This window comes from Octopus bimaculoides, chromosome 8, assembly GCF_046866305.1.
Source record: "Octopus bimaculoides isolate indiv1 chromosome 8, ASM4686630v1, whole genome shotgun sequence".
NCBI lineage: Eukaryota > Metazoa > Mollusca > Cephalopoda > Octopoda > Octopodidae > Octopus > Octopus bimaculoides.
The window spans coordinates 99,416,928-99,439,211 of record NC_142935.1 but is presented as its reverse complement, the minus strand read 5'-3'; the positions used below and the strand labels follow the sequence as shown (position 1 = coordinate 99,439,211).

The 22,284-nt window shown below is 33.3% G+C and overlaps 1 protein-coding gene across 2 annotated transcripts; it reads left to right on the top strand.

Moving 5' to 3' along the window:
- The first annotated feature begins 5,644 nt into the window (after window positions 1–5,644).
- Window positions 5,645–22,284, top strand: LOC106868293 (uncharacterized). 2 transcript variants are annotated; one of them, XM_052970291.2, is made up of 3 exons: window positions 5,645–5,826; window positions 18,769–18,843; window positions 19,621–22,284. In XM_052970291.2, exon 3 carries the CDS (start codon window positions 19,792–19,794, stop codon window positions 21,346–21,348), a length of 1,557 nt encoding a protein of 518 aa, XP_052826251.1. In that variant the 5' UTR covers window positions 5,645–5,826; window positions 18,769–18,843; window positions 19,621–19,791; the 3' UTR covers window positions 21,349–22,284. The 2 variants fall into 2 exon arrangements, with proteins under 2 accessions (XP_052826251.1, XP_014768970.1); XM_014913484.3 differs by lacking the exon at window positions 5,645–5,826 and adding an exon at window positions 8,089–8,292.

Genomic DNA, 22,284 nt, shown 5'->3' with positions numbered 1-22,284 from the left:
CATGTTTCCTGATATTACCATAGTTGTAAAAATATATTTCTGGAATTAAACCGGGAACAACTATAGTGTGTGTGCGTGTGTGGTGTTCCGGCTGAACAGAGTAGTAACCTGTCTAATCTACCAAAAAACTAGAAATTTCTTCGGGTGTGTGTGTGTGTGTTTCAATCTTTGTAGATAATCAGACAAGACGAGGAAAAAAAGGGGGGTTGGAAGGTATTTTTGCTCCCCTTATTCGTAATTTTTCAGTTTTGACTTTCTTGTGAAGATTTTTTGTTTTTTCGGATTTGTGTTTTAAATATCTGAGATAATGATTTTTCGAACATTTTAAAACAAATAGAGAAAAAAAATTTCAGAATTGAAACATTACAGAAAGAAGGGAGACCAAAAATATCCCCGCTTTTTTTTCGAAATGGTAATCTGCGATGTTTAAAACACCCACATACGACGAAATTACGATTTTTGGCAACGTCATAATCTTTTCTACTTCATAGGAACGCCTATGATTGAAATGTAACAGATCCTATATATATATATGTGTGTGTGTGTGTGTATATATATGTGTGTGTGGATGTGCGTATATATGTATATCATTTATTGGTCTCAGCCGATGTATCGGCGGTGCCCCAGCATGGGATATCGCCATTACCTCCATAATATTACACACACACACAAGATGGGAAAGAAACTCCTGTCGCATTTCAAGAAGGGAAATAAATAGAAGCTTTTTTTGTGTTAATTAATATACTTAACCAGGATAAAATTTTCCCTAATAATTGATAATATAAATCCAATTTATTTGGTAAATTATTGACCCCCCCCCCCCCGATCATAAAATTCTTCAGGTTTCCAAGTAAAGAAACAGTATCATTTTTCTATTTTCCCTCGAAATAATGTTTCAACGATCTAAAAAGATGACAGATAGATCAGATGAATAAGCAGGATGAAACAAAACCTCTGTTTAGTGCCATAATAGTTTCTTAAGTGAATTAGGCCATGTAGTCAGGGCATAATCGTATAAGAGCAACTCTCCTTTACGACTGACCAATGGTCGGCGCTGTTTTTGTAAATTTTTTAGCAATCCTTCAAACTGATGACCTCTGCACATTCTTTCGTTTTGGTTTAACACTTCATGATAGACGATACCCGTCGTATCCTACAAAAAAGAGAAAAGAAAAACAGAGCATAACGTTTTTTTCGGGTGTAGTCACAGTCTGGGGATCGATTCCCCCTTTTCAATGGCTGATAAACCATTGTAGTTTTCGCTGGATAAGATTACAAAGAACCCGCTTTTCATCCGTTGTGATGATTCTACTCCGGAAAGTTTTTTGTAGTAAACCTATCAATGATGAATAAACTCTTTGATTAAGCTGAGAAGCATTCAGACGATGAGGGATCCATTGACTAAGTTTAGACACATTTCTTAGTTCTTGAAAGCGTTTTATGCTCAAAGTGTAACTTGAATTGTTTTGCTAATTCTCGTGCAGTTTGGATTGTCCTCACGGTTTTAAGAAGTTCAAGATTGTCAGACATTGGTCATCCAGATAGAGGGGAGTCTGTGAGAGATAAAATTCCAGAACGAAATTAACCAAGCCATCGTTGGCATATCCGGACACTTGCAACTTCGTTTCTGTAGACAGAACGAAAATTTCTTGCCGCTTCCATTGCTGCGGAATCTCTTTTTGAATTCATACGATATGCAGTATCAGATATGGGTCTGATCTGAACTCATTTCGAAAGGGATAATGATATAAAGTGATCTGCAAAGAAAGAAAGAAAAAGAAAAAAATATAAAAATTAATAATTTTACTGTAAATATTGAATACATTCAAAGTGATCACTTCAAAAATACGTGGTTATGGATCGAACTCCTTAACCACAATATTATGTCCGAACCATATAAGCATTTGAACTGACATGTTTTAGTTTTCATTAAAAACTCATCAGAGATCGTTCTTCTATGTCTGTCAAGTTACCGAACGGAATAGTGTTACTGTACTTATAGAAATAAAATGTAAAAACGATAGCGAATAATGTAACTTCACTTGCATAAAGGTACAAGGTCAATGGCAAAGCAGAGCAAAAGCGAATACCAATAGGTGTGTAATGTAAGTAGGATTATATATCTAAGCCTAAATGCTGTCTGCTATTGATCTTATGACAACAGCACACATCAGCGAATTGAAAAGAAAATCCACTGTAAATAATCTTGTTATCACGCTTTTGGCAAGCAGACTGATAATCAAAAGTGTTCCAGATGCGGCCATTGGAGGTATATTGCCAAATATATCCTTTATCTAAGATAGTAGGTTGTTATTTGAAGGGAATCTGGCTGCTTTTTCAGACATGAATGTAGCAGCTTCTCTACTGAGTAAAGTTGTCCATAAGGCAATTGCATGAAACCTTTAAGTTCGGACATCTAATCATGTTCAACTTACATTTGTTAAATATAGTGGAGTCTACATGTTTCTAATGCACAATACAAAACAACAGCAACACACACACGTGTGTGTGTGTTGTATATGTATATCTACAATAGACAGGCACACGAATTTTATGTTCCAATAATATACACCTTTGCTCCAGTGTTCAGTACTCGTTTTGGACGCAACCTCTATCAGATAATGTGGAATTTAGGGGAAGTAAGCATCTTTTATCACAATGTCGAGTCGACCAAAGCATTTTAAATGAATATGGGTTGGTGAAAACTGTGTAGAATTCTGTTGGTTGAATTACACCTGTAATTCAAACACCTAACATTGTCAAATGCTGTGTTATATTGTGTCTGTATGAGAATTATGTGGAGTATGCAACCATTTACACACCAATTCAATGAGCAACTGGAACACAAGACTGAACAACTGAAGTACTTAACCCCTTTTCTACAAAATTCTCTTTCGAAATTTCCTCCCTACAATTTTTTCTTGCAGTTGTCGATTTGCTCTTGTTCAAGATGAACCTCAACACTATTGATCTCACAAGTGAAAGTCATAAGGCCAGATTGTTGCGCTTTGATGTCAGTGTGTGTGTATATATATTTATAGGTATGTGTGTACGAGTGTGAATAGGCTGCAAGCATGACCGAGTAGTTAAGAAATTCCAGGAGATTCTAAGTTTGGTTCCACTGCGTGGCGTTTCACATGTCTAGGGCAAGTGTGTCTACCATCACCTCGAATCGACTCATGTCTTCCGAGCGAAATTAGACCGACAGAAACTGATAGAAGTCCATCAGATGGACTAAACCTATATCTGAAAGAACCAGCCTCGTCACACTGATTCTGTTTGGGGATATAAAGGATACAAGTGGCTGTGGGATACTCAGCCATATTATAATTCAATGATTAAGTGGTTTTGTTGGTTGAATAACTGAAGCACTTTATCTTTGAAACCGACGGAGAAGCATCTTACTCTTTAATCTTGTTTTTATTCTTCAAATTTTTCCAGTAGACAAACAGCCGGGCTGCAACCTTGAAACAAAGCTTTTTTTTCTTTTCTGGAATTTAACCAAGTAATCACACATGTACGTGTAATATCAGCTAAAACAGAATCAAGGGAGGTTGCTAGTGGCGTGTGTTAGCAAGACTTGTATTATTTGGTAAAAGTGTGAAATAATTGCTGTGGGAAGTACAGCAGTGAATGTTTCGAAGAGTCCTTCTTCAGGGTTAAAACGATAGGAAAGAAAAAAGAAGACGTATGGCTGCCTAGAAAGTCATGTACAAAGCAAATGTATGTATACATGCTTCCATGCATGTTATTACACGTCTGTGTGTATACATTAATGCACATTTGAAAGGTGTTCTTTAAAAAAATCATTTAAAATATTAGGCTAATAAAATTGTTATCTAACTTGGAATTACTGTAATTAGGAAATCGTATGCACATATGGATAACAGAAATATTTGAGTAGAATCTGTTATAAATGCATAAATAATAAAACTTCTAAATCTAATAAGAAACGCATTATATATGAAACCATGGTTTACACCAACCACAAATTGATAGAGACTCACTGACAGCTTTCCTTTATGAATATAGCGTCGAAAATAGATTTAGTTATTCACCATTACGCAATCAGAAAGACGGCAAAGATAACAAAACGCAACATAACCCGATTTATTGTTTTGAGTTCAAATCTCGGTCATACCGACTTTATCAGCCACCCGTTGTCATAGGTCGATGAAATCAGTACCTGTAAAATAATTATAGATTCAATTATTGATGTGACTTTCCTACAATGGTTGTCTGATTATCCAACCAAAAGAACTTAGTTTTTATAAGTTTCCCTTCAAACTATTTGCTGTTAATAGTAAACAATTATTAACTTCATATATATATATATATATATATATATATATATATATATATATATATATATATATATATATATATATATATATATATATATATATATATATATATATATGATTCTCTTATATGAACGACAAATGAGAGTTCAGTAAAATAAAGCGTTGGTTATGTTCTATGGACACGAGTGTGTCTCTTAAGGCCTGCTGGTGACTTTTAGCAAGAGACATGTATGTGTATATCTATGTGTATATATATATATATATATATATATAATGAGAGAGGGAGAGAGAGTATAGTATAAAAATAGACTAAATTGTTTGTTATATAAGGTATTGGTTATAGTGAAATAAATGAATGTATCTATTAAATTGTAAGGAAATTAACATTTTTCAAATTACTACTTTAGTTATATACAAGAAATATCAATAATGATATTTTCATTAATACCACCAGGGCCCTTTTCATACAGACGTGTCATAAAGGGGTTTACAAGACGCAAGGTGGGTGTGCGAATAATGATTTCTAAACTAGGAACAAGTTCGAGATTTTGGTCTATCTAATTAAAACCTAACCCAGTATTGACGGGTACCCGCTGTATAACTGAAAGGGTGTAACACAGAGGAATTTATCTCTGTAAGTAAGATGCCACAACAAAATCATGAATAAATGTTCGTCTTTAAGTGAATATTACATAAGTCAATTAGTTTTGATTTGGGCTGACTAATCGTTCCGGGTTAAGTAAGCACTCCACCGCACACGAATGTTTTTATTGTTTGATCATTATGGCTTGATATATTTAAGTTTTCAACATATGTATAAGCTTCGATTTCCTCTGGAGCCTTTTAGTTCCTTGTATTGATCAAAACCTTCGATTAAAATTATAATTTTTTATGCAGCGGTACTGGAAAATAATGAAAATAAAATAATCTTCAATTTTAGTACAATCCAACCTAAATATTATTCATATTGTTATAATTGTAATAGATCGACATAAATTTCAGCGTTTACTATCAATGAAAGTTTATTAATGCAACTAAAGTTTGTATAAAATCTTCAAATTAATCTTTAAACTCAGTCAATATAACTCCTTAACCCAGATTAATTTTAAACACGCACTAATTAAATAATATGCTCAATAAAACGACGCATCAGTTAAGTAGCTTAATAAATTATTAAAATTTACTTTTTTCACCCAATAATTAGATAAACATTTCGATAATAATTGCCCTTAATATGATAATATAATTTTCATCACCATATATTTTGCTCAAGCTAAGATGCTAATGCGTCAAGATTATTTAAGCAAAGGGAACTTTTTCGGTGAGCACCGATTGGCAGAGTCTAACAGGCGGCTGGCTAGCTGGATGGTCGGCCGTGCTGCTTCTATTGGAAAATAACTGGTCACGGTTTAACAAGGTTGTACAAGGCTTTAACAGTTACCTCCCGTGCTTCGACGAGCTCTCGTGTTCATACTGACTATTCTCCAACTTTCATGCGCAAACGACACCTAGCGGAAACTATGTATATACAACTTCTTTTTGTTTTTATATTTTTATTGTTTTCTACTTTAATGTTTTTGTTTACTCAATTACCTGTTCTAAATAAGTGATATATACACATTATGTATGTATACACATGTACATTACACTCATAATGTGTATATTCATTATATATAGACATACACATATATATACACGCATAATGTGTGTGTGTGTGTATATATATATATATATACACACAATGTATATATATACATACATAATACATGTATATTTACACACATTGTGTATATATACTTTCTACATATATACCACCATATCTCAAGATTTTATAAATATTCTATAAATATTAATATTATTGTTTTACTAGTAATGTTTTAAAAGTGCCCTATGCCTTTCTGGCGACCAAATATTTTTTACTACGGTCCACAAAAAATATAAATATCTAAAGATTGTTGGCATGTGTGTGTGTGTGTGTGTGTGTATAGACTTCGTTACACAGTTAATTTGCTTGTAAATAGTTCCGAAATAATTATTGGGGTTTATTCTAAGTACGATAGTTTTTAATTATTCAAATCGTTAATCCTTCCCTAATAGATATTAAAAGAAAAAACTTTCCCGACCCAATCGGTAACATCATTCCCATTTCACCTTTACACTATGAAAAAACTAGGGCGTGGAGACGGCCAGATACTTGGCGAAATGCTTTTAGTTTGATAGGACATCGTTCCGGTTTCGAATCCCACTTTTCAGTAAAAAAAAACAAATTAGCATTTGATCCCATTCAAAAAGAAATGAGATATACAAAAGATAGACATTTCCAAGTTCTTTAAATTTTTTGTTGTTATTTCTTTATAGCCATCTCGTAATCTTCGTAATTTTACTAAGAAGTAACCACAATCGCACTTTCACCATATTGCTATTTTCTAATAACAACCAATTTATCGTAAAAAGTTATTTTCTAAGACGCTATATTATTATATTGATACAATTAATTTCATTTTGCTGCTAGATAGCTATCACAGTTTCTGCTATTAATCTAAAATATTAACGACGACTGAATATTTACTTATGCCCTCATTTAGTGGGGGAAATGTTTTAACGTCCTCTCCCCTATTATAAATGTACTAAATGCTTTTGGTAGAAATTACAAATTTCTGTTTTAAAAGTAAAATATTTTATAAGCTTTATAGACTCTAATGCTGTTCAACATTTAATCTTTCTACTATTTTTAGTGAAGCAGTGACTTTCACTCGAGCGACACAGTCAAGCATCACAATGTGCGTTTTGGGGGGAACAGATCACCCGCGTGAAACAGTTGAGCATGAAAGAGATTCTCCTACGGTGAATGTTTTCTGTGCTGTGACTCGGGACCAGGTTCATGGTCCCTTTTTCTTTGAAGAAAACATCGTTATAGGACAAACATATCTCGATGGGCTCCAAAACTGGCTCTTCGCTTCATTACAAGCAGATTCACATGACTTTTTCAACAAGCTGGAGCACCGCCCCATTGGCACCCGATGGTTCGAGCTTTTTTATATGAAAAAGTGCCCCAGCGATGGATTAGGGGCCTAAGACCTTGCACTTTGTGCTTGGTCTGCGAGATCCCCAGACTTCACCGTGTGTGATTTTTGTTTTTCTTGTGGGTTTATGTTCCACCGCTGCCCACTAACTGCGATGACCTTAAACATCGAATAACAACAGCGATCAACTCAGTTGATTGTGATAATACGCGTGTGGGAGAAATTCTCTTAACGAATTGATGTTGCCCGTGTTGCAGGTGGTGACCACATTGAACACTTGTAAGACAGGAAATAAAAGTTGATTGTGAGAAAATACTTGTGACTTAGCTGGAGCTTTCTATGCTTTTCCTTATTAAAATATTGCGTAATGAAATCGGTTCATTCTTTTTGAATAACACTGTACACTAAATTAGCATTTAGTAGAAATTACAAATTTCTGTTTTAAAATATTTGATAAGCTTTATAAATTGCCCTCACAAGTTAAATAACATTTAATCTTTCTACTGCGACTGTAATTTTATTAATCGGATCCTTTCTTATAAATTAAATGAGCGAAATAGAAACCTATTTGTAATTTTATTAATTGGATCGTTTCTTATAAATGAAATAAGCGAAATAGAAACTATATGTATTAAATGAGATATCTTCATCTCTCATTGAAGTTTTAAAAGCAACGGGACGGTTGTCGGCAGTACGCATGCTCCACTCGAGACCGTGCGCCGGAGACCAGCGAATGTGACGTCACACAAGCTTTTTATGACGTCAGAGTAGAGCTAAGGTTTCCCAGATGGCAGTGCGGTTTAGAAAACCTGACAATGTATGGTCGACCGCCATTCTGGTGGCTGAACTTCGGTCACTCGCTTGGCAGAAGTGCCGTAACCTAGGAGTATTCCATCGACCCAATGCAGTTCTCTCCTATAGAGATAAAAGAGAGGCTTACAAGGGCTCTTGACGAAGACAACAATGTAAGAATTTCCTTTCTGGTGGGGAAAGAAACCCCCTCGTTTTTCCATCTTGAGAATCCCATCCCTCCACCGCGAGGACATATTTGATGCCAAAAAAAAAAAAGACAGACAGACAGAAGCTTCACGATTAATAATCTCGGTTTTTATTTTTACCTGGGTTCCACACTTAGCTTAGTCGTGAAAAATAACCATTCTACTACACGGATGTTGATGATTTACTATTTTTTTCCGCCCATAATTTATTCATTTCTATCCATAAAAGAGAAAGAAGCTAAAGCAGCTTTTTTTTATCCCCCATATTTTGTTTATTTCTTTCCTCTCTGCTGTAAAATCTTTTTGGAAAAGCTACAAAAATCTAGAGTTTAACGGTTCACTCGAACCAGTGTGTCTATAATAAATACATGTATATAACATACATGCGTATATATACATACATGTCTATATAATATAATATTGTATATTTCTGATGCAGGTTGTGTATATGATTCGTCTGTGGAACATTGAAAGTTTATTTTCTCATGTTTAGAAGTCAAAGCAAACAATCCAGACAGATTTTGTTATAATAATTAAGCTTAAAAATAATAATTAAAATCCTTATTCAGTTGTCGGAAGTTAATAACTAACAATCTGCAATATATATTTAATGCTAGGGTGATTATTTTTTATGTTCCTGTTGAAATGAAATTGTTTTTTTGTTAATTCTTTTCATCCTAGTCTTTAATTATTAGATTCAGGTTTCATATTTGAATTGCTGATTATAAGATCGCATTAATATATAGCATATATACATGTGTGTCTTGATAATGAATCAGAAAATAACCAGTATATATACATATATTGTAGTGAGCTATGGTGGTAATATAAAGGTTGAGCTAATAATAATAATGACGAGCTTGTACATGTATTAGGATGGAAATATTTCTTTATTAATTAATACAAGATATAAAGTACACAAAAAAAGCTATGTCTATTACGAGGTGTCTGCTTTTATTGTAACGTTTAAGAAATCCATCAAGCTGATCCCCGACTTTGGAGTCATGTCTCCTTGCGTCTTGTTAAATCTACGAAGCAAAATTCAACATTTCAGATTTACTTAGGCTTGTTGTTGTTTTATTATTATTTCTCGGTCTTGATTTTATAATTCGAAAGAAAAAAATGTAAAGCTTTTTATTTTGTCCTTTTTTATTTGTAATTAAATTAGCAGCGAGGTGTTTTATTCAGTGCTGGTGGTAGACGGTTGTTGTATGTGTGTGTGTGTGTGTGTATTATATGTTGTGCTACATTAAATCTCGCCAGCAGGACTGAAGCAGCGAACACACACACTCACACTGTTCCTCTCACTCTCTTGCTACTTCCTTATAACCAGTGATGTGTGTGTGCGAGAAAGAGAGAGAGATATACTGAGTGAGTGAGTGAGTGCCAGAGACAAGCAGTGAGTTTGTGTGTCCTTAGACTGCATATTATATAGACGTGTGGTGTGTATATGTGTGGTGGATGTTAGTATTACACGTTGTTAATGGTCGAGTCAAGACAAATTCTTCCCCTCTAGCTGTGTAGTAGAATGGTTTTATTCACCTTATACGCTTCTGCTGCCCGCATACACCATTTTTTATATTATAAATTCACTCTAAGCATATTTAGACAATCTCATACTGGACTTTTAACATTTATCCAGCATATTCGCATTATCCTTCAGAACTACTAAATTGATTTCGTCTTTCACAAAAATAAAATAGGAAGGTGATATCAACGAATTGAATATAATGGAAAGCTATTATTTGAATGTTAAATTTTGCTTTCGTTGTATTATTAGGAGGTGAATATTTACACCCTGTACACACACACACATAGCTCCCATTTCAGTTTATTTCTTTTGTTAGTGTTGTAATAGTTGAAGAGTGGATTTTTCTTTAATGTAGAAGACAAAGATAAGACATTTGTATTTTTACATATGTGAACGCTTGTTAGTTTTAAAAAAAAGTCAAAAAAATTATTATACGCTTTAACTGCGTGTGTAGAAATTAATTCTTCTCTCTTACTATATATAATTCACCATCAAGCTTATTCTAAAGGGAAAATGGTTTATAAACACAGCAGTTTATCAGCATTTTTCTCTCCATTCTAACACCTCATTGACATCAAATTAGAATTGTGAAATTTGATTTCTTTTTATTTTATTCTTGTTTTTGCGTCCTCCCCCCCCCACCTTTTATTTCTTTTGCCACGTTTTTTTATTTTTTTCACGTAGGCAATATTTTCTGCAATCATTTAAACAAAGCACCACCATCAGCACAAATTGAACGACGACGACTCGGCAACTTGTGCAAATCAGCTGATAAGTCTTCCTTGGGAGTTCACACACGTAGTGGGGCTCGCACACATATGGACAAGTTACGGGCTACCCACTTTCTCCTCCTCGCTTCTAGTAGTCGTATTGCTTGGTTCACACACACACACACACACACCGGTAATGTTTTGTTCTTTTTCTTTTTAAGTCTGTTGGCTTAATCTGTTAGTAACTCGGTGTCTCATCCATTCTCTTCATGCCGTATATGTTCATACTTCTGTGGGGCTACTTGAAGTCGGATAACTACCTTCCTCATTGTTCCTATCCATTCGGATGGAAATATGATGCTCTTATTAGTTTAGGGTTCGCGTTGTTTTAAAGGAAGAATCTTAATGAGTCAGCTGTTTATAAGTTTGAAGGAAATAAACTTCTCGATTTTTTATTGCCAGCATCAACTCCATCATTCATCCTCAAAGCATACGACTTAGATTTCTAATATCGTAATATTTGTGTTTGGTATCCCTTTTTTTGTTAAGGATCTATCACAGTGAAATATTAATATATAATTTTTCTGTAATAAATCTTATTTTCTGAGGGTTTATAAGTTTATCGATAAGTAAAACATACCTTGAGATATGGCTATCTATTGATTTCACGCCAAGCTTGTATCCATTCTTAGAACTAATTAAGACAAGAATCGAGGTTATTCCTAGTCAACACATTGATTTAAAAATTAATTTAAAAAAAAAGCCTGTTAATATGTACTGTTTGACCTTTTGGGCGAAAATATCCTCAGAAGCAATTTCTAATAACTTTTTCACATCAATTTGTATCTTCCTTCCTGTTTTAAGTAATTTCTTCAGACTAATTTACTTTATCGTAATTATTCTGCTAACTTCGGGTAAAACTGTGTATGTGTAATATGTAATGTGTGTGTGTCTATATGTTAGATATAATGGCTATTCGAGCTATTGAATAATACTACTGCAATAACGTGAAAACCTACCCGTGGCTTGCTTGCTACTGTTTGTTGTTTCTTGCATTTAAATGCATTTTGTTTTATTGCTATCCAGCAATAATTATGATTTTCCAGTTTGATATATCGTGTTGAATTTGGAGTGGCCATTAAATTATTATTTCCTACGGAGTTAATAGTACCAGTAATATACTGGTTCCACCTCTCTAGTCTGAAGACGAAAATCGTTTAGATGTGAAAGGTTTCATTGTTCTGAGTGATATTGTTTTAATTATTTTAAATTTCCCAATTTTGGTAATGAGACCTGATGAATTATTAAACCCTTCCAGGTCTCAATGCAACTTGAGTCCTACCACCAAGTAAATCAGCTCAAATAAGTTTCCATTCTACTAATTGGACACTAAGGCTGGTTGAATGACCCGAAATAACTATTTAAACCTGTAATATATGAATAAACTGATTATTTTAGAATTTCACGATTTTTTTTTTCTCTCTCAATTTGCGGGTCGTAATTTTTGTAAACTTGAATGTTTTTTTCTTTTTACTTTCCTACCCAAATATTTTTTTATATCCAATTTACGGTGACTGCTCACCTTTTGAAATTTCTCAGTTTAATGGTTTTTTTTTCTTTTCCCATTTTTAAAATAGTTTTTTCACTTTGTAGTCAAATGTTTTCTCTCTGTAAAATTTTAAATTATTTCAGTGTTTTGTTGAAGTTTCATAGTTATTTCGGGTCATTCAACCAGCCTTAGTGTCTAATTAGTATAATAGAAAAGCTGTTAGTGAGCTGATGGTTCGGTGTTAGCATTCGAGTCGTATTTCGTACTCACCTTGAGACCTAGAAAAGTTTAATAATTTATCAGGTCTCCTCATCAGAATTAATTAAAACTAACAATATAATTCAGAGCAGTTAAACCTTTTACATCAGACCTGATGGGTGAAATCCAGTATGTTACTGGTACTGTTAAACTCTGTAGGAAAGAATTTAATGGCGACTCCAAATTGAACACGATATATCAAACTAGAAATAGTAATACCGCCTGGATGCCATCTCATTGGGGAAATAGAGCTTTGATTTCTGCTATAATTAAGGAACTGCTTTCTCCATTGGTGGTGAAGGTCTCGCGATCGTTGTTTTTCATTAAAATTACGTTTCAGTATAGACACGATGATGGCGGCTACGTGTGTTTGAATACATCAGGTTGGGTAATAGATGTTTTAATAAAAAAAGTGTTGCTGAAGATTAGCTCGGGTGAGACGTGAATAAAAAAAAATATCTTGAAGGTAAGCGTAGGACACTTAGTAATGTGATGCTTTTAGAGACCATTTCCTACTGCCACGGAAAAATTATTGGGAAGCTGATCTTATAATTTTCTTAACTCTTGACTGGTCATATACATTTTTAGATAATAGGTGGAATCTTAATTCTCTATAATATGATCAATCTGATTAAAAAAAGAAAAATGCTGGGCTTTGTTTTAATTTGGCTTTTTCCACATGGGCTATTATTAAATATGAACAAGAAAAATAATAGGTGAATATTTTTGTTCGTTGTCTCAGTTTCACATTTGGATTTATTTAGCTATATATATATGTATGTGTGTGTGTATATATATATATATATATATAAATATATATATAGGAGGGTGGGGGAAAGCACAACCCCTTTCCGGCTGTGAGTGAAGTGTATCTGCCACAAAACTTGCTCAGGACTGAACGATGATGATTCCACCCCAGCCCCTGTGTTCGTTTTACGTCGTGTGTGAGGGGGGTGATGTAGAAAGTGCACTTGACTTGCTAGTGCCAGAGTCTCGAATTCCAGTTTTGTCATTTCATTGAGTTTTCAGATCTGTTTCACTTGTAGGAGGATATGATTTACTGAGTTGGAGGAAATATTTCATTAGAAAATACAGGACCTTCTTGAGATCCTGAGAAGACTACAGAATTTTTATGTTAAATATTTTCTGGGATATTTTCACAACTGATATTTAGATGCTTTTATTTTCTTCAGAGAAAATATATTTTATTCTGAATGAAAATAGTGATGGTACTGGCAGTTGAAAGATTTATGGTGTTAGATGCTTCAGCTTCTGTTCATATCTTGTCTTTTTCCTCTCAGATGGAAACTTAACCTTTTAAAGCACATGCTTAGTTGTCATTAAAGGTTTCATACAATATCCAATGACCAGCCATCATGGAAGTGTCCTTTCTTTTCTCCTTTCTTCATACCAGGATTTTTGATATGAGGATGGCTCAGAAAATCAGTATTTGTAATTTGTTTTAATAAATGGTCATGAAGTTTTGTCATTGGAGTGAACTTTGCATAAAAGTAATTGCTGTCCAGTAGAACATGGTCATTTTGGTTCAGATGTTTTTGAAAATATTTGGCTTAAAATTTGCTTCCTCCCTCTTGTACAATCTGGTCAAAAACTATGTGGATATTGAAATGGTTTCCATGAATATTAAAGGTTTTAATCTAAAATATATTGTTAGATAAGCTCCTGTTTTAAAAAGCTTTTAAGTGAAATTTTTAATTGCAGTCATTTCAAAGACATCTGTTAAATGATATTTAATTATGATTTTTTTTGCTTACTCTGTATGCATGTCTGCACCAGCCAAAACCCTCTGAGCATACAAAAAAAATAAAGCTTTTCAAATTCCATGTGACATTTCACAGCCATCCAGGCTATGCGCTGCTATACCATAATGAGCTGTGTGCTCCCTAATATAAATTAGAGATGTCCAGTGTTGATAACTTTACAGATAGCTTTCAAACGTTTATGTTCTTACTTTGGCTTTTTTTTTTCTTTCTTTTGCAATTGACTTTTGGTATTTCTGGCTATTCTGTTAGTGACATTGGTTTTGTATGTCTTAAGGCTATTTTTCTTTGTATACAGTTGATAATATCTTTATAAAATAAATTGGTGGCCTTTACCTATTAAATATTTGTAATCAGTTTATTATATCTGATATTTTAGGCAATCAGCTTTTAAATGCTCAATCTTACTAGATTTTTTCTAAATGTTGATTGCTTAAACGAGTTTGCTCATCTTGCAGTTATTGATATGATGTGAAGCCATTGTCAGCAATTTGGAACTTGCAATCGCTGGTTTTCTCTAGGTGCTAACCAAAAGCCATATGATTTCTCTCGGAGTTCAATGTTTAGTTTGATAATAGCCATCTGTTAATTCCACTTCATTGTGTATTATGTAATGGGTGTGTATTGAATTGAGTTAAAAGTAGTAGGAATGGTTGTTTTCCTGGTTTTGCTTAAATAATGTGAATATATTTTATATTCTCCTAATATTGTAAGGTGCATTTCTTGGTATAGATTTTTTTTTCATTATTAATAACAATCCAGATTTCTCTAGTTTATTTCTGATGTAATTTCCTGTAAATAAACATCATGAATACTTTGGTCAAATGTGTCCATGAAGATATTGGATTGTCAACCCCACTCAGCTAAACTTGTTGTTCAGTCAAACTTTTGAAAATTTGATTAAAATTCTTGCTGCTGTTGTACTCTTTATATTGTGTCAATGATCAGAAGGATTCAGTGTTTGTAAGGTAATTCTTAGGTTATTGCTCAAGTTGATATAAAAAAAAAAATACTGTGTATGAGTGGGTGATAAGGATGTGTATTTTGGGGCCATGTGTTGGCAATAATCTAGGTCATTATAGATAAATATATTGATGTGACAACATTCTGCTTAGACCTATGTTGCTTCACCTGCCCAGGTGAAACCCCCACCATTAGTCAAGGATTGAACCCTACTAGCATTTACTTCATTACCATTTTGATAAGGAGGAAATATCGTGTTTTTGTTTTCCCCCCCCTTTTTCTGTCATTCTAGAAATTTTCTTCAAATGCCTTGTTAATGTTTTGAAATAATTAAAAAAATTTGTTTGAAGTTTTATATGGGATGTAAAAAGACTTTCAAGTATTGCAACTTTTTAAAATGCAATTAAAATTTTCATTTCAAAATAAAATTCTATCAGATGGCATCTGGAATTTTGTAATGAAATATATTAAATGAATGTTGCTTTATTGGATATAATTTCCGAATCCTGACAGCAGTTTCATTGTACCCTAACCCTAATTTTAACTGTTTGGTTTACTACTCCTGAAATTTTTGATTTATTTAAAAATATATCTGTTGCTCTTTTTGTATTGTTTAGTATTTTTTAACCAAAATAATCTTTCACTATTTTATGAATGTTAGAAAACCTGTTTTGCAGTTTTAGGAGGTTCCGAAATGTCCTCTTTTAGGATTTAAAAAATGTCAACTTTCTCGTCCTTAACCAAAGATGCTTTGCATATCTTTATTTCTTCAGCAATGATTTTTCTTTCAGAAGTTACAATGTTGATTGTAATGAAGAAAATGGTATAATAATCACTGTTAAACTAATGTAGTTTAAATTCGAAAATTACTATTTTAAAATCTCACGAGATATTCAGCAACAGTACTTTGGAGTAAAGATTGTTTTGCCAACATAACATGGTAGTCCTGGTTTAGGATGAATGTTGCTGTAATTTAACCCCAGCAGACATTGTAAATTCTAATGCCTTTTGTGTATTAAATTCTGAGTACAGAATATAAATTTGACGAAAATGGAAATGAAATTGCCATGTGAATTTGAAGGCCAGGCTATTCGCATAGTTGATGTTAGAAATGAAAATCCCGTAATATTGTTTACAGGAGTGAAAAAACAGTTGATCATCAGAATAGATGTTAATGAAGGGAGCAAGTGAAGTATTTCAAACTAATTGATAAGCAATTGAAATTAGGTTTAAAATATGAGTTGAGGCAGTTTTGGAATATGTTATAATTTCAATGTTGTGGGGGAAAACTTGCAGAAATATACACCTTGATATTTTATAGAAATTGGTACCAATCATTTGAAAAGTATTCTATTAAAACAATTTTCCTCAAATGTTCAAGTTTGGAACCAAACTTTGAATTATAACAAAGCTAAGAATTTTTGCTTCTTTTGTTAGTGTCCATCTGCTGGATCTACAAATTTAGATATTTGTAAGTTGTGAATATCAGCCAATCAGCTGGGTGAAGTAAGGACGATATCTAGCAGAGTATAAATGAACTTTTTTAGTATTATAAATCCTTTCTTATATAATTGGTTGACTTACTCAGTTATTGGTAGTACATTGGTGAATTGAATGTCAATTACAAATCGTGTAAAGTGTTTTAATTGCTTATTTGAACAATTTGTTTAGTTCCATTATATTGCCTTTTGTTTGATTAAAGCATCTTTATAACCCTTGACATTTGCAGGTCTTGCGAGAAATTGCTGTTAGATCTCCTCCAGTAACCTTGCTGTCTCAAAAATACGTGCTTGTGTAGTCTTAGCTATTTCTCAAAAGACAATGATTAAGGGTGGAATACCTTTGAGCATAGATTGGCTCAACTGTTGTGAGTCAATTATGAGTTTTATTGTATTCGACAGCATGAAAAACATACCCCAATTTCAGCAACACACATTCAGGGAAACCGTTATTGCATTTAAAGCATGCCATATAGGTCCAGCTTAACATGTTATAGATCTGGTGTGACTTTTTGAGACCCATTTTATTTTGAGCTTGTCATACTCATCTTAAAATAGAAATAAAACTCCATGGGTATTACAGTCTGAAGAAAAATGAGTTGGGTTTCCCTTTGATTTCTACATCTGATAGATCAGGGCTGATCAAGGGCAAGCAATTTTCAGAAATGATTTTTTTCCTTTTAACTCCTTGTTATTTAGAATTCTATTTCTTTCCCTTCTAAAAGTGAGTTTGTATGATCTTCAAGGTTTCAGAATTTTAACACCACCTTTAAAGATTAATAGAGATATTAATTCTTTAAAGGTGTTTTTTTTTTAACTTCAATTTGTACCTTTTAGAAAACAGGTCAAGTAAATTTCAATAAAACCAGTTTTCAAAAGTACTGACAATTTAAGTGCCCCCCCCCCCCCTCACTTTTTTTTATTTTTTAGATGCTTAAATCCATGTATATAATTAAATGTTGATTGATTTTTTTCTTCTTTTTATACTATATCTATAGTGACATGCAAATTACTTGTGCTGTAATTATACTAACCTTAAAACTATTGGAGTGGCTCTCATTGTTAAACTGGTATAGAAACTAATGTATTGTGGGATAGAAAAGATTTAATGATGTATTTGTAAACATATTTCTGAAGCTTAAATGGTTTAAAGTAACAGGATATTTAATAACTTTTCATTTCTAATTAGTAATTGGTGGAAAGTGAATTTTAATGTTGATGGCTAAAATAGCAGCAATGCTGATTGAATCAAAGAAAGAAAGGATTTGATTACATTTCGACATTGCCTCTCCTCTTCAGAATTAACCTTGCACCAAAGAAATTTATATTCTAGTAGATTCTCTTTCTCTTTAATTTTTTTTTATAACCAAATGGAAAAATTTATAGCATAAAAGTTTAGATGCCTGTATTTGGAATTTTATGTAATTTTTACCTTAAACTACAAAAATACTTTGAACAATTATGTTCTCTTCTTCACTTTCTAAAACTGGTGTCATTGTATTTTGAGGGCAGATGATTTGAGTTTAGTTGTATAATTAAATTGGTATAATTAGTAAATTAAGGGAGCTAAGTTCTGTGAATATGATGAACAATTAAAATTATTGGTTGATAACAAATTGTGTAAGTTTAGTTATGAGGAATGTTTAGTAAGTAAGCATTCAGTTGCATTTCAGTTAATCTCTTTATTAAATCCTTTGGATATTGGTTGTGTCCAAAGAACAGCTGAAGAATATCAGTTTAGAAGGCTGTGTTCCTTCTTTTTTTTTACAAACCCTACCCCAGTTTATAGTAAGATTCTAAAATTTATTTTTACTTTAGATTGGTACAATATATTTCGATTGACCTTACTACTGAGTTAGCTGTCACTTACAGAGACTATAATTACCATAGTTTTACTAATCAAGGCCTTTACAAGTAGATACACACCAATAGCTCAACTACTGCATTGCAAGTAAGACGATTCGATGAGCAATTTGTACTCTTTCAATGGCTTTTTGGATTAGTTGATACAGAAAGTTTTTTTTTTTTTGTCATTGTTTTTCTAGTTGTTAAATTTATTCAGAAAATTTCAAGTTTAGATTTGTTCCTAACAAAAAGTCCAACTGAAAGCTTACTTTCTGCAAATTCTTTAATCAAATCTATTTTTTCTTAGGTTTCGGACATACCTGCTGTCCTGGAGGTTATTGCTACCTTGGAGAGTTACCCTATTACACGTGAAGCACTTGAGGTAAGATGTATGCTTTTCATTAGCTTGTGAATATATTTCCTCCTTAATAGGAATTTTTTCTTTTAAATATCTATTTTTACTTTTTGTGCTTATTTTTTCAGTTCATTTTTGACTTGTAACTCACCCTTCTTATCTCTCCTCACACGTAAAGAAGGCATTATTTACAATCAAATATCCTTTTAAACTGACTTCTTATCATTGAAACCCAACTCTACCCCCATGTCAATTGAATGCCCGTGTGCCATCAAAAGTTTATGGCCCTATATTGTCTCATTACAACTTGACCAGTTATTTAACTGAATCCTGAGAACCGCTTAATTTATGTAAATTTATACATTTTATACAGATAAGTGTGAATATTTAAAATATTCGTTTTACTTTTGTCTATTCTAGGAAAGTGCTTTAGTTTGCTTTTACTTTTTGAGTTGAACTTCAAATTGATACATTTCTTTTTCTTCTGTACCCTTAGCATAAGTCTTTAATCTGTTTATAAATGGAGGAAATGAGACAAAGGAGTATTCTGTTAATCCAGTTTTACCAATTTCTATAAATCATTCCAATTGTTCAATTCTAAAACTGTATTAGAATAATTTTGTGAGTTGATATAAAGCTAATAGAAATTGTGGTGTCAGATAGTATATTAAAAGTGCTACTCATATGGGTATAAATATTAACTTGTAATATTTAAAGAGGAGGGGGATTGAATATAGTTAAAGATGTTTTAGTATTTTATTTATTTTATATATCTTAAACTTTTTTTTTTGTGTATTTTTACAGCAAACTAGATTGGGGAAATTGGTCAATGAACTCCGTAAAAAGACTACAAATGATGATCTGGCGCGGCGAGCCAAGAGACTGGTTCGGAGCTGGCAGAAACTCATCTCGCCACCAACAGATGGCACCACTGTCAATGGAGAACGGATAAATACCAATTCTCCAAGTCCAGGAATGACTGTTTTAACTGGATCTGCTGGCTCTATGCCAGTTAGTCCAGCATCCCTTCGTTTTTCCCCAGGCCTTGTGAAATCTAGTCCATGTGGAATAGCTGTGTCGAGCAAAAACAACTCTCCATGTTTACGAGTCAATGCAACACCAGGAACTCCAAGATTACATCCAACATCTTTGAAAGTTGATCCTAATGGTATTCAACGATCAAATATATCTCCTAAATCTGTTTGTCCTTTACGAGGTGTCGCACCATTAACGTCAACCCCTAAAGGACCGATATCCCCTAAAACTATGTGCCCTCGAAGGGCAGGCCTTCCTTCATCTTTAACTCCAAAACAACATAGTCCAAGTATACCATTATCTTCAACCCCTAAAGGTAATTGTCCGAATGGTCCCTTTAAGAACAGTGCCTCTTCTGACGGCCGTTGTGAAAATAATCTAATGAGTAATCAGACGTATAGTCCAACAAGAAGTACTGAGCGTAATTGTATGTCAAAGGAAAAAAACTCATTATCAAAAGTTGGTTCACTACATCCAGGGAAATGTTCTCCTATAATAAATCATTCCAGGGATCGCATTAATGCTGGCACATTGAATGATCAAAAACCTACACCCAAAGGTAAATTATCTAATAGAAAACGGACTTGTAACGATTCGGGTGGTGCACCTCCAGCCAAACGCTCAGTTCCTGCTGACAAATATGTTAAAGATTTACATTCAAAAGAAAAGACAGTTAATGGTATATCGCGTAATGTTTGCCAAAATTTGGAAACTTTAGAAAAGAAAAAATCAGGCAATGTTTTGCCCAAATCCAAATCTGTGATGGACAATTTATTTACATATATGAGTGGTGACAGTAATGACTCGTTTAAGAGCTCAACTAGCAAACGTAATTTGACTTTCCATGCAAAGCAAGATAAAACTAAAACCTCAAAAGTTAAGACTACAGCTCAGTTGATAGCAGAGCTGCGAGCTAAAAGTGGTTCTACTGGTTCACAACTAAGAGGCGATATTATAGATAAATTAAAGAGGCAACCGTCTCCTAACAGTCTAGATGTTCGATTAAAATCTGGCAAGCATAAAGCTAGGCCAATGTTGAGTCAGACTAAGACAGAACTTGTTGAAAGGTTTCTCAAAAATTCTATACGACCTAATCTAAAAGATGAATCAGAATATCTGGAACTTGACCCCTGTAGATTGCTGGAATGTGACTTGCCCAATGGCCAGACTCCTATGGAGAGAAGCTTGGGCTCTTCAAGTAGTACAGCACAAGAAGTCTCTTCCAATTCCAACCATTTGTCACTGTTAGAAATCTATAACTCTCTTCCACCTTTGAATCTTGATAAAATCGACTGGGATGACGATAAATATGAAGTGACAGAGCATACGGAACCTATCACTGATAGCAATATTGACAGGTTGCACAATGAATATTGGTCAGGTGTTAATGGCCAGTGGGATTCCACTGGTTCTTGGAGAGATTGGACTCACACTATGTCAGTAGAATCATTTGAGGGAAGCAAATTAGATTTATTACCTTATGTAAATATTGACTAAATAACACAGCAGTTATTGTTTAACACACATAGTGACTATGATAAATTATTGTTTGGTAATGGATCCCAGTTGCTTCTCATCTAAATTGTTGGATGTGAGAATGAGAAAACGGTATTTGTTTGTAGAGTAAATACTAACAACCAAAACTTTCAACATCTCCACTTATTTTAGTGCAACTTCATTAAGAAAAAAAAAAAGATAATGTATAAAAAATAAAAAATCCTAATTGAAGTATTGAGATGGTAAAACAAGTAGAAAAGCTGGGTGATGGCTGTTATTGGTAATGAATGATAAAAATAAAAAGAGTGGGTGCTGTGATAAGGGTTGTCTGTTGACACCGTTGACCAAGGAAACCTGTACTTGATCCAATATATAGAATATTTGGATCTTTGTTGAGAAATCTAATATTTCTGGTAAAGGTATTACAGTTCTTTTTTTTTTTTTTTTCTGTGCTCTTTTATTTCTCTTAACCTCTTTCTTCAAGCCCTTACCCTTTCAGATTTCTCTTTTGGGTGTGTGTGTGTGTGTGTGTGTAATTTATGTATATGTATATATATATGTACAATATATAAATACACAGGCCACATTCTATCAATCTTTGCATCCAATGTTACGTTGACTGGCTGCTGTTCTTGGTATTAAGTGCTGCATATAATGTACTGAGCAGAGATTTCTTACTAGGCTCCAGTAAGCCTTTCATTCATGTCATGCATACACACGGAAAAAAGGAGAAGAAAATTTAAAAAAAAAAAGGGAGACCCAAATATTCATTCATCATTTAAATACATTTAAAGAAAAAAAAAACAAAAACAAACCAAAATGTGACCAAAACAAGAACCTATTATGTTGAACAATGTTTTCAGTAAAGTTAACAATCAGCATGAAAGTGATAAAAGAATAAATATATGCAAATCAACCATTATTGCGGTTGTAAAA

Bases quoted from the DNA above. Each gene is read 5' to 3' on its own strand.
- LOC106868293 (XM_014913484.3), top strand. From the start codon at position 8,230: ATGCAGTTCTCTCCTATAGAGATAAAAGAGAGGCTTACAAGGGCTCTT. The intron at 8,293-18,768 runs GTAAGAATTTCC...ATTTTTTCTTAG, and splicing joins CTCTTGACGAAGACAACAAT to GTTTCGGACATACCTGCTGT. The intron at 18,844-19,620 runs GTAAGATGTATG...GTATTTTTACAG, and splicing joins TTACACGTGAAGCACTTGAG to CAAACTAGATTGGGGAAATT.